The sequence below is a fragment of the Atractosteus spatula genome, chromosome 13, assembly GCF_055471065.1.
Source record: "Atractosteus spatula isolate fAtrSpa1 chromosome 13, fAtrSpa1.hap1, whole genome shotgun sequence".
NCBI classification, from domain to species: Eukaryota; Metazoa; Chordata; class Actinopteri; order Semionotiformes; family Lepisosteidae; genus Atractosteus; species Atractosteus spatula.
Window position 1 is genome coordinate 24,230,744 of NC_142718.1, and position 13,299 is coordinate 24,244,042.

A 13,299-nucleotide genomic window follows, 5' to 3' on the forward strand; every position below is an offset into this window, starting at 1 on the left:
TGGTTTAAAGTTCTATAAAGAGGTTGTGTTTCCGTAGAATAAATACCATAAATCAAAACTAAGAGAGGAACTTAAAGTTAAAATATACTAAATGAACTAATACAGTGGATTGATCTTGAAGAAATCATTAATAAATTCAAAGACTTAATTTTTTTTAAAGATGTATAGATCTATGTTGTTCTTCAAACCTTTTACAATTACAGTTCCACTGCTCTCCTTGCTCCCTGCTGCATTTGTTGCTCGGCAGGTATAGATTCCAGCATCAGTCTTTTCTAATCGGCTTATTCCCAGTGTAGCTGTGTTATCTTTGAATTCCATTTGGTGTTTTACACTTGCTGAGATCTCTTTTTCATCTTTGTACCAGGAAATCGTCATAGGTTGAGAACCAGAGACTTTGCCTTCCATATTTACACTGGTACCTAGAATTCCATCGACCTTTCTTAGAGGCTTTGTAAATGATGGTGAAATGATACGATCTGTTTAACAAGAACAACAAAATGCTCTTTAAAGAACAGAATCCATTAGGTCTGCAGTAAACCTTATTAAAAAAAGCTTGGAAACAATAATCAAAGAGGGTCAGAACTAACCAAGCACAGTAATAGAAGAAGAACATTTGTCCTTTCCAACACTGTTTGCCACTTCAACCACATATTCTCCACTGTCCCCTTTTTCTGCAGCAAGAATCTTTAGCATGGCAATATTATCTTTGCAGCTTATTTTATATTTTCTGCTGGAACCCATCTCTTTTCCATCTTTGAACCACTTTACTTTCAGTTCCGGACTTCCTGTTATAGTGCACTCCAAAGTTGCTGGGTCTCCAGCTGTCACACTAATCGATGCCATTTTTTCTACAATTTTAGCAGGCTCTAAAAGGGATCAAAGCATTTTACATTATAATATATTCATGGCTAAAAAATGTTTTACTTAATTTTCAACTTCTGAAATGAAGGTATGCACTAACCTTGTACTGATAAAATAGCTTCACATTTCTGAAACCCAGCATCATTTTCAGCTTGACATGTATATCTGCCACTGTGGCTAGGGTTAACAGTTGCTATTTTCAAAGTAGCAGCTCCATTTTCAAATGTAATTTTGGTATTAGAATCCTCTTTCAGTATCTCAGAATCCTTCAGCCATTTAACTGAAATAGGAGCTGAGCCTTTCAAAGTTGATTGCAATTTAGCAGGATCCCCCAAAACCACAGAAGTGTTTTCAATCTTCTTAACGAACAAGGGAGGTTCTAGATTGAAGAACATTTTTATTAACACAAAATGTTTATAGTTTAAAGTGCAATAATTTTATATTCTTTTTTATGAGAGCATACCCTTTAACCTTACTAACCTTTTAACTTCGCAGTAGATCTACATGACGTTTTGCCAACATCGTTAGATACAAAACACTGGTAATCTCCAGCATCTATTGTTTCAAATGAAGAAATTTCCAAAGAGGCAATGGCACCTTCACAGGTAATTTTGTGCTTTTTACCAGTTTTAATTGGTTTCTTATCTTTAAACCAGTTCACTTCAAAAGGAGCAGTACCAGCAAGCTCACATTCAAGTGTTGTAGTAGATCCCCTCACTACCTCTACCGGATTCAATTCCTTTTTAAAATAAGGGGGTTCTAAGGAAGAAAAGATTGAATGTAACAACAATGTTATATAGCCACAGAATAATAGGTCTTACTAAAAGGGTTAAAATTAAACTGATGAATGTATTAATACACACCTTTTACTGTTACTTGAGTGCTGCAGCTCTCACAACCAGCTTCATTTAAAACTTCACATGTGTAATTTCCACTGTCAGAAACACTAACATCACTTATTTCTAAGACTGCCACAGAGTCAGTGAAGGTTATCTTGTATTTATCACTTGCATGTAATTCCTTGTCATTCTTAAACCAGGCAGCATGAAGTTCAGGTGAGCCTTTCACTGAGCACTGCATCCGTGCTGTCCCACCATGTTTCCACAGAAGCTTGGACTCCAACCTCTTAATAAATAATGGGGGCTCTATGGGAAGTATTTTAAAGGCATTAAAATTGAATGCTCAGGAAAAAAAATCGTGATACGTACAAATACTGTAACACGCAAAGAAAAAAGTAAATTCAGAGAAAAGAACAGATTTTTGCACAGGAAAGAACCAAGAAGAAGAAAAGTTTAGAGAAATGAAGATTACAAAGAACACCAATACAAAGCACTATACCAAGAATACCAAGGCACCAATTAAGAAGACTGTAAAAGAGGTGTCTGGAAAGACAGACTTTGCATTGTGAACATGTTGTCTTTTCACACTTCTATTATTGTTAATTTTCCCTCATTAAATAATTTTTATCTGTTAACATAAGAAAGGGAAAATTAACTCACACCTTACCTTGTACAATTACAGAAGAAGAGCAGGTACTGCCCCCAGCATCATTTGTAGCAGTGCAGACATAGTTTCCAGAGTCCTTAAGCTTTGCATTTGGAATTTCAAGAATTGCTACCTTGTCTTCAAAGATAATTTTGTAATCCATGGTGTGATGGATCTTTTTTCCATCTCTGCTCCAAGTTATGGTTACTCCTGTATCTTCATCCACTTGGCACTCAAGTCGGATAGGGTTCCCGACAGCAATTGACAATGGCTCAATTGATTTTACAAAATGTGGTTTATCGATCACCTTCAGTTCAGCGCTGCACATATCGGTTCCAACTCCATTTGTTGCTTTGCAAAAGTAAATACCCTGATCTACAAGTTGAAGATTTTGAATTTCAAGAGTGTGTTTGTTATTATCAGCAGTAATCTTATAATTTGCCTCTGAAGAAATGGCAACATTGCCTTTTTGCCAAACGATATGCATTGGCGAAGAACCAGTCACTAAACACTGTATTCTTGCACTTTTTCCCACAAATAAAGTCATTGGCTCTGGCTTAGCTACAAAGACTGGAGGAAAAACTTCTAAAAGATAAAAAAAAAGAAATAAAAATCTGCATTATTATTTTTGAAAAATAAAACTGTAAAAATGATGTAGCTACCCCAACATACCATGAAGATGTCCAAAATATGTAAAAATAAATTGTCATTCCTATGTCACATAATACGAGAGAAGTAATTTCTTTAAAAGAATTATGACAAACCAATCAATCAAACACATGGTCAAAATTTCATAAAAAATCTTCTTACCTGAAATTTGTTCCTGATTTCATCAAGTTTCATACAAAAAATAGCTCATTGGGAAACCAAAAAATCACTAAAACTACCCAATAATCATGAAAGTAAACTTACCTGCAACTTTTAGGGAGGCCATACAGCTGTCACTGCCATGTTGATTAGAAGCTTTACAGGTATATTCACCACTATCTGTCAGTTGTGGATTCGGAATTTCCAATGAGGACATGTAGTACCGGCTGAAAATTCGGCATCTGTCACTGTCTCTGATCTCACTGCCAGCTTTAAACCACTTAAAGGTCACGTTCGGTGCATCTTCAATCTCACACTCAAATTTTGCAGGATTTCCAAGAATGACTTCCTGGGGTTGAATTTTCTTCTTGAAAACAGGTGGAACTACATTTTGGCAAGGTGGGAGAAAAAAAAAGAAGAAAAAATTAGTATATTCACACATAAAAAGTGTAAAATGTTAAGTAGGCAGGTGATCAGCTGGAACAAAGATGATAGGGGTGCAAACATTAGCAATCCAGGGAGTGACTGTGAAAAAAAGTGGCTGTCAAAAGAGGTTAGAAGGAAGAAAACCATCACCGTTTTTAAAAATGAACGCTTAGTGAATGATGAAAATATGATGTGATGCCCAACAAAGCATGCACACAACTGTGAATTCTTGTGCAGGTTGGCACAAAATGGACCAGATGATGAGAAATGATATGCATTATAGGGTATGATGAAGTGAATCGATGTCCTTTCAACAAAAAGGTGAATAAGTAAAAGAAAAACAACAGTGAAGTGGATATGGGGATGGAAGTTAGTCTAATCTTTATTTTGAGAAAGGAATTAGTAAAGATTCAAGATGAAAAGTGATTAAAGGTAATATTTCACAAAAGCTTCAGACTAGATTCTATTGATAAGTAAGATGGGATAACTCAAAAGAAGAATTTCAAAAGTTCAAGATAAAAAGAGTAGAAAGATAGACCAAAATGTAAGGTCAAAGATTAAAGAGTTAAAAGGGTGTAAGATTATATATTTTGTGTTAAAAGTATATTTAACTCAAAAAAGTATTTTTTTGAGTTATAAATTTAAACATTGTTAGTTTTTTGAGTAGTTATAATATCCCCATTATCCAACCTCTTAAGAAAACTGTGAGATTCGATGATGTTGAGGTCTTTCCAGCTTCATTCACTGCCTCACAGATATATTCTCCTTCGTGCTTCTCCTTGATTGTTTTGTTGATTACAAGAGTATAAGTATCATGGTCCTTTAAACATTTGAACTCTTTGCCAGATGAAACCAATTTTCCATTGAAAAGCCAGTTTACCTTTTTGGCATTAGCTACATTTACACTGATAGTAACTTTACTATGTTCTTCTGCAGAAATATCTTCCGGAGCCCTTGTTATAACAGGAATGTCTATCACTTTTTCTTGAGCTTTGGATATAATTGTTTCTTCTTTCAAAATTTCCTGTTTTCTTTCTTGCATTATACGAACATCCACAGACTGTTCAACCGGAATTGGTGCTAAAGGCATGTCTGTAGTGATAACTGCTACCCCAACATCTCTCTCACGACCTTTTACTGTCACTGTCTTAACTTCCTGAACAGACAACTGCTCCTGAAAATCCATTTTTGTTTCTGTGGTTACTTCAATCACTTGTGCACTCATTGAACGCTTTGAAGATGAATCAATTGACTCCTGCAACAAAGTTCGATCTTGAGTCCTTACAGTTTGGAATGATGGCTGAACTTGGGTTCTAAGTGCAGCTGACTGTGTTTTGGGTGGTGCAAAGTCTGAGACAGACTCAGTTAAACTAACAGTTTCTACTACAGATGACAACATTTCTTTGGAAGGTGCACTGCTAACATGTAACCTTTGAGGCCGATCAATTTGCATGATGCCTGGTTGTTCAGAGGACAGGACGTGCTGTTCCCGATGAATAATAGACTGAAAAGCTGCCTGAAGTTCATTTTTTAGATCAGCAGTCTGAGGGTATTCTCCTTCAAAAGCAATCGTTATTTCCATAGGTGGGGAACTACTTGTAGTAATAAGGTATGTAAACATTTCATATTTTGGTTCTTTACATATTTTTACATCCTTTATCTGTATGTCTTCCAAACACCCTAAAACTTCAGCCAAAAGTAAAGGTTGTTCGCTAGCTACTGCAGATTGCAGTGCACTTCTTAGTTGTTTTCTAATGTCCAAACTGAAAGATTTTGGTGTTTGGATAACAAAAGTAAGCTCTTTTGGTAGAACTCTAGTTTCCTGTATTTCATGGACTTGCATAGCTCCTTTTGTCTGTGTTTTTATATGAAGTGTTGTTGCCTCTGATCTAGTTAGCTCTTTAGATCGTTCACCAATTATAATTTGTTTTTCTTCCGTCAACAATGGCAGTCTTATGCACTGCCCTTCCTGAATCCAGTCAGCAAAGTCCTGTTCAGCAGCCTCTAAAACAATACTACTTTCTGTTGTAACCGCTTTCTCTTCAATGTGAATTGGCTCAGATGGAAATTTAGGTTCCACCTTTGCCTCACATGTGAATCTTTCAATTCCCTTAAAAGTATCTGTGTGGCCCTCTTCCAAAGCCTTGCTCTCTTCTACTGTTGTTAAATGCATTATGTTCCAGCGGTCTTCTTTCTGCACTAATGCACGCTGCTGCTTCACATCTGTTGTAAATGGGCTTTCCTTTGGTAATTGAGTGGATTCTGTAATTACTTGAAGACACGTCTGAGGCAGAGGTTCAGTTGTATGTTCAGTATGAATTCCTTTAACTGATACATCAAGATCAGTAGAGTAATCAGCTGAAAATTCCCTTTTTTCTTCTGCTATAACTGCCTGTCTACGTGCTTTTTCAAGTCTCTGAACAGCTTTGTGGGGTTCTGGCTTCTCAAAGCTTAATATACCTTCCTTTGGCAATGCACATTCTTCCTTTACAGACTGTAGATGTAACTTAGCTGGACTTTCTTTTGTAGGTTGAACAGAAAATGCACTTTCTTTGGCAGAAAGCAGAGAAGTCTCTTCACAAATTATAGATTTCTGTTCATCTGTGATTGATGTATGCATCAAAGTGGGGCTTTTTCGAATTTCTGCTTGTTCTTCTGGTGGTACCTCACAACTAAATCTACCTTCTGCTGGTAATGCGTCCTGTTCCATTATAACCTGCAATTGCACCAGTTGTTCTTCTTCCTTTTGAGAATGAACAGAGACAGCACTTTCTAATCCTGGAATTTGTTCTGTGTGTTCACCTTTGAGCTGTTGCTTTTCTTCAGCAATTAAAGCTGATTTCCATAATGTGTCCTTTGTTAAAGTGACCTTTTCCTCCTTTGCTCTTTCTATGACAAATTGTTGTTCTTTCGGTAAGGATTTTTGGATTTCAGTAACAGGTATTAAAATTGGCTTAGCCAATTCTTTTACTGCAGTAGCTTTTGTGGCATCTTCAGAAACTGATAGCTCAGTGGAATGGGCTTCAGAAATATTTTGCTTTTCTGATGCCACAGCAGTGTATAATATTTTAACACCTTCTTTAACTCTATAACCTCTTTCAACATCTGGTATCTGAAGAATGTATGATTCCTCTTTTGGAAGTGGAATCTTACTTTCCACTTGATGGCTATATACCATGGGCTTGGGTTCAAGACCTGGCACCAAATGCTCTGTCTTCTTGTCAGCTAAAGTTTCTGATTTCACAGAACATAAAGGGACTATTTCTTCAGCAACAGCTGAAACTAGTTTTGAAGGTGTTTCCTTTGATACTTCAAGTTTAATGGCTTCTGGTTTTTGTATTGGATCACAGTGCTGCTCTGTAAAGCCTTGGCTTTCTTGTACAGAAGAAGTAAAGGCTGCTGTATGCAGCTGTCTCATCACTGGGACGATTGATTCAAGAACAGCTTCACTGATTGAATCTGTGACATGCTCTTCGACTTCTTGAGATTGTAAAATGGCAGCTTGGTGAGTAGGAACATGCTCCCTATGCAATGAAGCTGCTGAGATATCCAGTTCCCGTAATGAGCGTACCTCTTCACTGCTTACTGACTGTCTGTCCTCTGTACCAATTGTGTACACCATCTGATGTCTATCTTGGAGATTAACTCTTGCTTCCCCTGGCAAGTTTACCATGTATAAACGGGATTCAGTTGCTTGATCACTTGTTGAAACTTTGTAAGCCATTTCCTTCTGAACAACTGTGTGCTCTTTATGTCGAGAAACAGCGTATGTGTCCCTAAACACAAGCAGTTCAGCACTACAGGAAGCTTCTCCGGTTGGGTTGAATGCTCTGCAAGTGTAAAGGCCACTGTCATCTTGCTGAACATTTTTTAAATATAAGAAGCCAGAGCCATCAGAGTTGTGCACAATTGTGAAATAGATATTTGGCTGAATCTGGTAGCTACCCCTGAACCACTGTATTTCAGGGAGAGGTTCCCCTGATACTTTGTATTCAAATTTAGCTTGACTTCCTTCTGTGCATTGTGCAGGTTCTATTGTTTTTATAAATCGAGGGGGCTGTCCAGTCACTTTGAAGGTTTTCTCTACTCTGTGTTCAGTCTTAATGGATGCAGATTCCTGGATAACTCTCTTTTCTACTGCAGATGTCCTTCTAAATCCACCCGTTATTGCTTTTGTCTTGACCCGAAGAAAAGCACTACAAGATGACTGACCATGTATACTATTTGCAGTGCAAGAATACTCTCCTTCATGTTCAATCTTTACTTGGTGAATAGTCAATGTGTACTCATCGTTTTCCTGAGAAAATGTATAATCTGATGAAGGAGTCAACATCATGCCATTATGAAACCACTGAACTCTGGGTTTTGGGATACCAGTAACCGTGATGGTAAACCTAGCAATTTCTCCAACAGTAACCTCTATGTGAGACAATTGTTTAAGAAAAACCGGCTCTTTTCCCTTTTCTTTCTTCTTTTCTACTATGCTAGAATAACGTTTAGATTCTGGCTTGAGTTCAAATGTTTTGGTTTTTTCTGATAATCGTAGGCCACTGCTGTAGGATTCTTGTTTCTCTTCTTCAGATGTGACAGTCAAGCTAGAAAATTCTGTGTGAAAAATGATAAAGTTAAAAGTTTTACTAAAACATTCACATAAAAAGTCAAATAGATGTATTTGTTATTAGAGGTGTTTTCTAAAGCACCCCTACCAATAAAGCTTCAAGAATCTTTTGCATAATGTTTTCAATAAATCAAAAATCATAGAAATATTTTCTTCAAAACATATTTATTTATAGAACCATAAAAATGGCATCACATACACATCAGAGAAAGCAGATTTTTTTTTACAAACAAAGCAGCCTCACTGAGAATACATTTTTATCTAACTTTCTTAAAGTATTTTTGCACTTCATTCACTTTTCATTCTTAGTATTTTTGTTGTTTCTACTGTATACATTGTGACTACATTAAAATGTATTTGAACTCTACAAACATTTTTTATTAATATAGCAATATGAACTGCATTTTTATAATGCAGTTTCTCTATTACATCCGTTATTTTAAATCACCATACTTTTAAAAAAACTAAACTATCTAATGTCATTCAGCATTATCAACCAATAGATTGATCCTGTACAGGGAATGGATGAAGGTCTAATAGAGTTTTATTGAGCTAAGTTTCACGCATCACCTTCATTTTATATTTTGTAGAATATTAGCAAGCAAAAACATAAAAGTCTTGCATTAAAAAAATACACTAATATTCCACCTAGCAAATTGAAGGCTGTAAGTTTAGCACTATAATATTAAGGTTTACAAATGTAATCTTGTTTTACTTTGTTTTATTTGTTTCAGAAAATTCATTTAAAATAATTTAAACTATGGAAACTCTAGCACACAGTTACCCAAAGAAAAAGCTGGTTAATCTGTGCATTTTTTACAATGTACACAGGAAAGTAAAAATATTTATATAATTATTAAGCAAGCAGTCAAAACCTTAGAATATAAAATGATAATATTTTAGAATTTTTTTATCATTCACCCTTGTTACAGCTATTTTGTGGTGGAGGGAAGGAGGCACAAAATAAATTATTTTTTAATACATTATATAAAATGACATGGTGTTAGAATTATCACCATAGTTCCTGGCTTCCAGTGCCTAGCCAAGAACAGTTTTGAATTTCAAAATTATTATTATCTCCCTTGTTACTCCTAAATTTGAATAAGTACAGTACAGAATTCATGACTACTAGCCTAATTATCTTTAAAGTCTTGCTGCTTATGATTTCATGACAAATTACCACATTTGATAATAAAATAATGCCTTTAACCAACCGATTTCACAAGACTCTGCCTGATGTGTTGAGTTTTTATTTATTTCCTACATTTATTATTTTTAATACATCCTCTTAATCTATTTTATTTTTAAATAAAAGAAGAAAATGCATAGGCTAATTTGCCACGAAAACTAACAAAATGCAAAAATGGCCGTCAGCTTCTATGTGTCCATTTAATTCAGACAGCGTAATTTAATATTGTTTGAAATAATTTGTTTTTCATGTGCTTTAAAATACTTTCAACAAACAAACAGTTTCAGTGGAACCTGCTGTGTTTCGAACAATACACTTGAACTCACCAGCATCAGCTTTGTTTACATTCATAATAATTAAATTAAAGCTTCCAGAAGCTTTTTCCTGAATTATGTATCTGTCTTTTTTAATAGATTTTCCATCTTTGTACCACTCTGCAGTAGGTCTTGGGGTACCAGTAACTAAACACTGAAGCACCACTGAAGTCCCTAGAGCAGCAGTTATACTTTTAAGTGGAACCAAACATTTTGGAGGAGATTCAGTAACTTGAAACTGAAAACTACAAGTGTCTGATTCCTTAGCTTTAAATTCTATCATGTCTTCTTTAGAAGATTCAGCAAAAACATCAAAATTAATATTGACACATTTTTCCCCCTGTTCCTTATGCTCATGGTCTGTCACAGCTACAAGTCTCAAGGCTTTTTGGGATTCATCAGTTTCATGTTCAAATTCAAATTCCAGTTCGATTTCAGAGGTCTGATCTCCTTGCACCATTGAATTTCCCACAAGCAAGTCAAATTTCTGAGGTTGCTCTTTGGCACTACCCAATGATATGGCAGTTATTTCTTTTCCTCTTGCTTTACCAAAATATGTATGTGTATCTAAAACAACAAGGGAAGCCCTACATATTGTTTCACCTACTTGGTTTACTGCCTGGCATGAATATATGCCACTGTCATAACAACAAACATTATTTATCTTAAGATAATGACTGTTGTTCTCTGAGAAAAAAATGTATTTTCTGCCACCTTGGGGAATTCTCACACTATCTTTAAACCACGCTACAGTGGGAGCTGGCAGCCCTGTCACAGAACATTCAAATACTGCATCTGTGTTTTCTGGGGTCTCCATGTCAAAAATGGGGTTTATAAACCGAGGGGGCATTTCCGTCACTTCAAAAGCAATTTTTAGTTCATCACTCTCCTGTGTTATAAAGTCTACTGTGTTTTCATCAAATAGGCAAGGAAGAACATCAAGAGAGATAATCATGCTTTTGTTGTCTGGAGTGTATTCTGGGATTGTTATTATTTTCACTTGTTTCTCAAATTCCTTAACTTCATTCTCATCAAGTTCCACTTCCAATAGAATTTCCTGTGGTGAGGGTGACCGTGATGTTGCATCATCTTCTACATCAAATTCTATTACATGCTGATGAGTAACTGCAGGAGAATTTGGCATTAATTTGGCCTCCAGTAAAATAACTTCAACCTGAGTGATGCTTTTTGCTTCCCCAAAACCATTAACCGCATTGCATATATACTCTCCTTCATCTGCCTTGCTCACGCTTTGAATTTCCAATGTACAAACATCCCCATCTCTTTCCATTTTTGTCCTGTGATCTGTTTTTAGCTGAATTTTATTTCGGTACCATTTTACCTCTGGGGATGGTATTCCAGTTAATTCAGCACAAAATATTAAAGCATCTGTTTCAAAAATACTTTTTCTTGTTATTGGTTTAATGAAAGCTGGTGGAATTCCCTGGGGTTTTGGCTCCATATCCTGAAGGGATCCAAAAGCTCCTGAACCTCGTCCTTCTGTCGTGGAACTTTCTTCCTCTAAGCTGAAAGTGAGGGGTGTTGTTTCAATGCCTTCATCTTCAGGAGATCTGAAGATTTTGGGAGGAGAAAAGAGTCTGCCAAGCACAGTACCGTTGGAGGGTCTATTGTTCTCAATAGCAGAGAAACTGCACTGGGGAGGAGTGACATAACCTTCTGGAGTTCCGCATGGAGTATGAAAAGAATCAGGTGACTTCTGAAGCTGAGAATTCTCAGCTGATGATGGTGGTGTATAAAACTTTTCAAGCTCTGCAATTTCATCACTGCAGGTACTGCTCATTTCAATTGACATTTCAGATTCTGGAGACAAAGATCGAATCCACTCAGGTTGTTGATTATAGTAGTCATAAACAGCTTTAAATGTTACTTCTTCCTCTTCAAGTGAGCTTACACCAGGCTCATGATATACCTTTTCCTTTGCATTATCTGTATTAGTAATAGATTTTTCTTGCTGTGCTACTGATATCAGATAATCAGTTAGTGAGAAGGTATTATCTTCATGTACTTTAGGAGTTTCACAAATTGGTTTTGACATCTTTGAAGAAACTGCTTCATGTTTTAAGGGTTCTTCAATGCTTTGTATTTTATTTTTAGGTTCTTGACATTTATATCTTTCTACAACTTCTTTTACACCACTCTGTGCTTCACCTTTGTTTTTTAATTCAGTGGTTTTGGAAAGATCTGACTTTTCTGAATGTTCATTTTTTGGCATTATTTTCTGATTTGTGCCATCAGTGAAAGCATGAAAGTAGTCACTTAAAGAACAGAAGTCCGTTTCCATTCCAAGTAATTCTGGAGCAGTAAGTGATATTAAATTTTGTTTGGATTTTACCACATCCTCCTTTGAAGATTCTGAATAAACACTGGAGAATACTGGAATTTGAGGCACAACCTCCAGTACTGGTGGCTGATGTTGCTCTTCTTCCATTTTTCCATCTCCTGCTGTATTCGTCTCTACATGCTTTAGCTGATGTTCATAGCTCAGTGTAGGGGACCTTTCTAGGGGAACGAAGATGATATCAGATTTCCAACTTGTGCCATCTATCTTTCTTTCAAATTCATCTGCATTTGGTGGCTTTAATATGTTTCTTTTAATAGGTTTATCTTGATTTTTAGGTATAATTTCTTTTTGACACATAACAGGCAATATTGCTTCTGGTTTGACTAGCTTGGGTATTTCATAGTCCTTGCTAATGGTTTCAAATTCATTTAAATGTGCAAGTGAAATGAAATGGCTTTCAACGGTGTCTGTTTTTTCAGTAGAGGCATCTCTTGATTGCTGTATAAAGCTTATTGGAGCAGATGTTTTTGCAGTGTCTGATGAAAACACATCTTTTGTTTCTGATGGAACTGACGAAACTGAGGCAATGACATCTTTTGTCTCAGGTGGAACCTTTGATCTTAAATTATGGATAAAACATTCAGCTTCAAGCTCATGTTCTTTTGGGAGCACCGATACATTTGCTTTCTTTTGATTAACTGTGACTATTTCTTCTAGAGGATGGCTAAATCTATGTGGAACAGGTTGGACTGGAACAAGTTTTGCAAATCTTTGCTCTCCAGAGTTTGTAAAAGAGGATGTTAAGTCATGTGAGAAAAGTTCAAGAGGTTCATCTGATAAACTGACTTCTTTTGTTTCTGCTGCAATTTCTTCTTTTCTCTGCTGAATGAGGCTTTGTGAAGGCACTTGATGTTTAGATACATCTGTTCTACTACCACGTTCAAAATCCCTTACTTTGCCCAGTACACTATTTGGAGCTTGCTCTTCGGGAAAGTATAGGTCAAGACATTCCTTTCTTGTGTCTGCTGAGTGTTGTTGGACAGGAGACTCAAACATCTGCTTTATTTTTGAAACTCTAGTAACTGTTCCACATGATGTCAAACCACAACCAGTTAATTCAGGCATATCTCTGGAAGCCTGTTCTCTAAAGCGTCTCCTTTTTGCAACATTTTCTGATTGTTGATTGGTGGCTTCTGCTGTATCAGTCTGTGTAAACATTTTCGTGTCAACAACAGAGACAAAGGGTAGCTCAGCAGTTTTTTCAGAACAACGTACATCCTCTGTTTGCTTTTTTAAG

At 36.2% G+C, this 13,299-nt stretch overlaps 2 protein-coding genes across 2 annotated transcripts in view; both read right to left on the reverse strand.

The window, feature by feature from the left end:
- LOC148821919 (titin-like) overlaps positions 1-13,299 on the reverse strand; it is a 169,369-nt gene that overhangs the window by 123,365 nt on the left and 32,705 nt on the right. The window contains exon 40 of the mRNA XM_088929988.1: positions 3,259-3,537. Within this exon, the coding sequence (XP_088786114.1) occupies positions 3,259-3,537 (279 nt within the window). The remainder of the gene's footprint in view (positions 1-3,258; positions 3,538-13,299) is intronic.
- spegnb (SPEG neighbor) lies at positions 17-1,396 on the reverse strand. Its single transcript, XM_088931074.1, has 3 exons — positions 962-1,396; positions 588-866; positions 17-476 (listed from the first exon to the last, which is right to left on the reverse strand). The coding sequence occupies exons 1-3, from the start codon at positions 1,254-1,256 to the stop codon at positions 145-147; spliced, it is 906 nt and encodes a 301-aa protein (XP_088787200.1). The 5' UTR covers positions 1,257-1,396; the 3' UTR covers positions 17-144.

What these genes read in the sequence shown, in the direction of transcription:
- spegnb (XM_088931074.1), bottom strand. Translation starts at nt 1,256, where the DNA reads ATGTTCTTCAATCTAGAACCTCCCTTGTTCGTTAAGAAGATTGAAAAC. An exon ending in AGCTATTTTATCAGTACAAG is followed by an intron (nt 867 to 961) that starts GTTAGTGCATAC and finishes GATCCCTTTTAG; the next exon opens with AGCCTGCTAAAATTGTAGAA. An exon ending in TTCTTCTATTACTGTGCTTG is followed by an intron (nt 477 to 587) that starts GTTAGTTCTGAC and finishes CTTGTTAAACAG; the next exon opens with ATCGTATCATTTCACCATCA.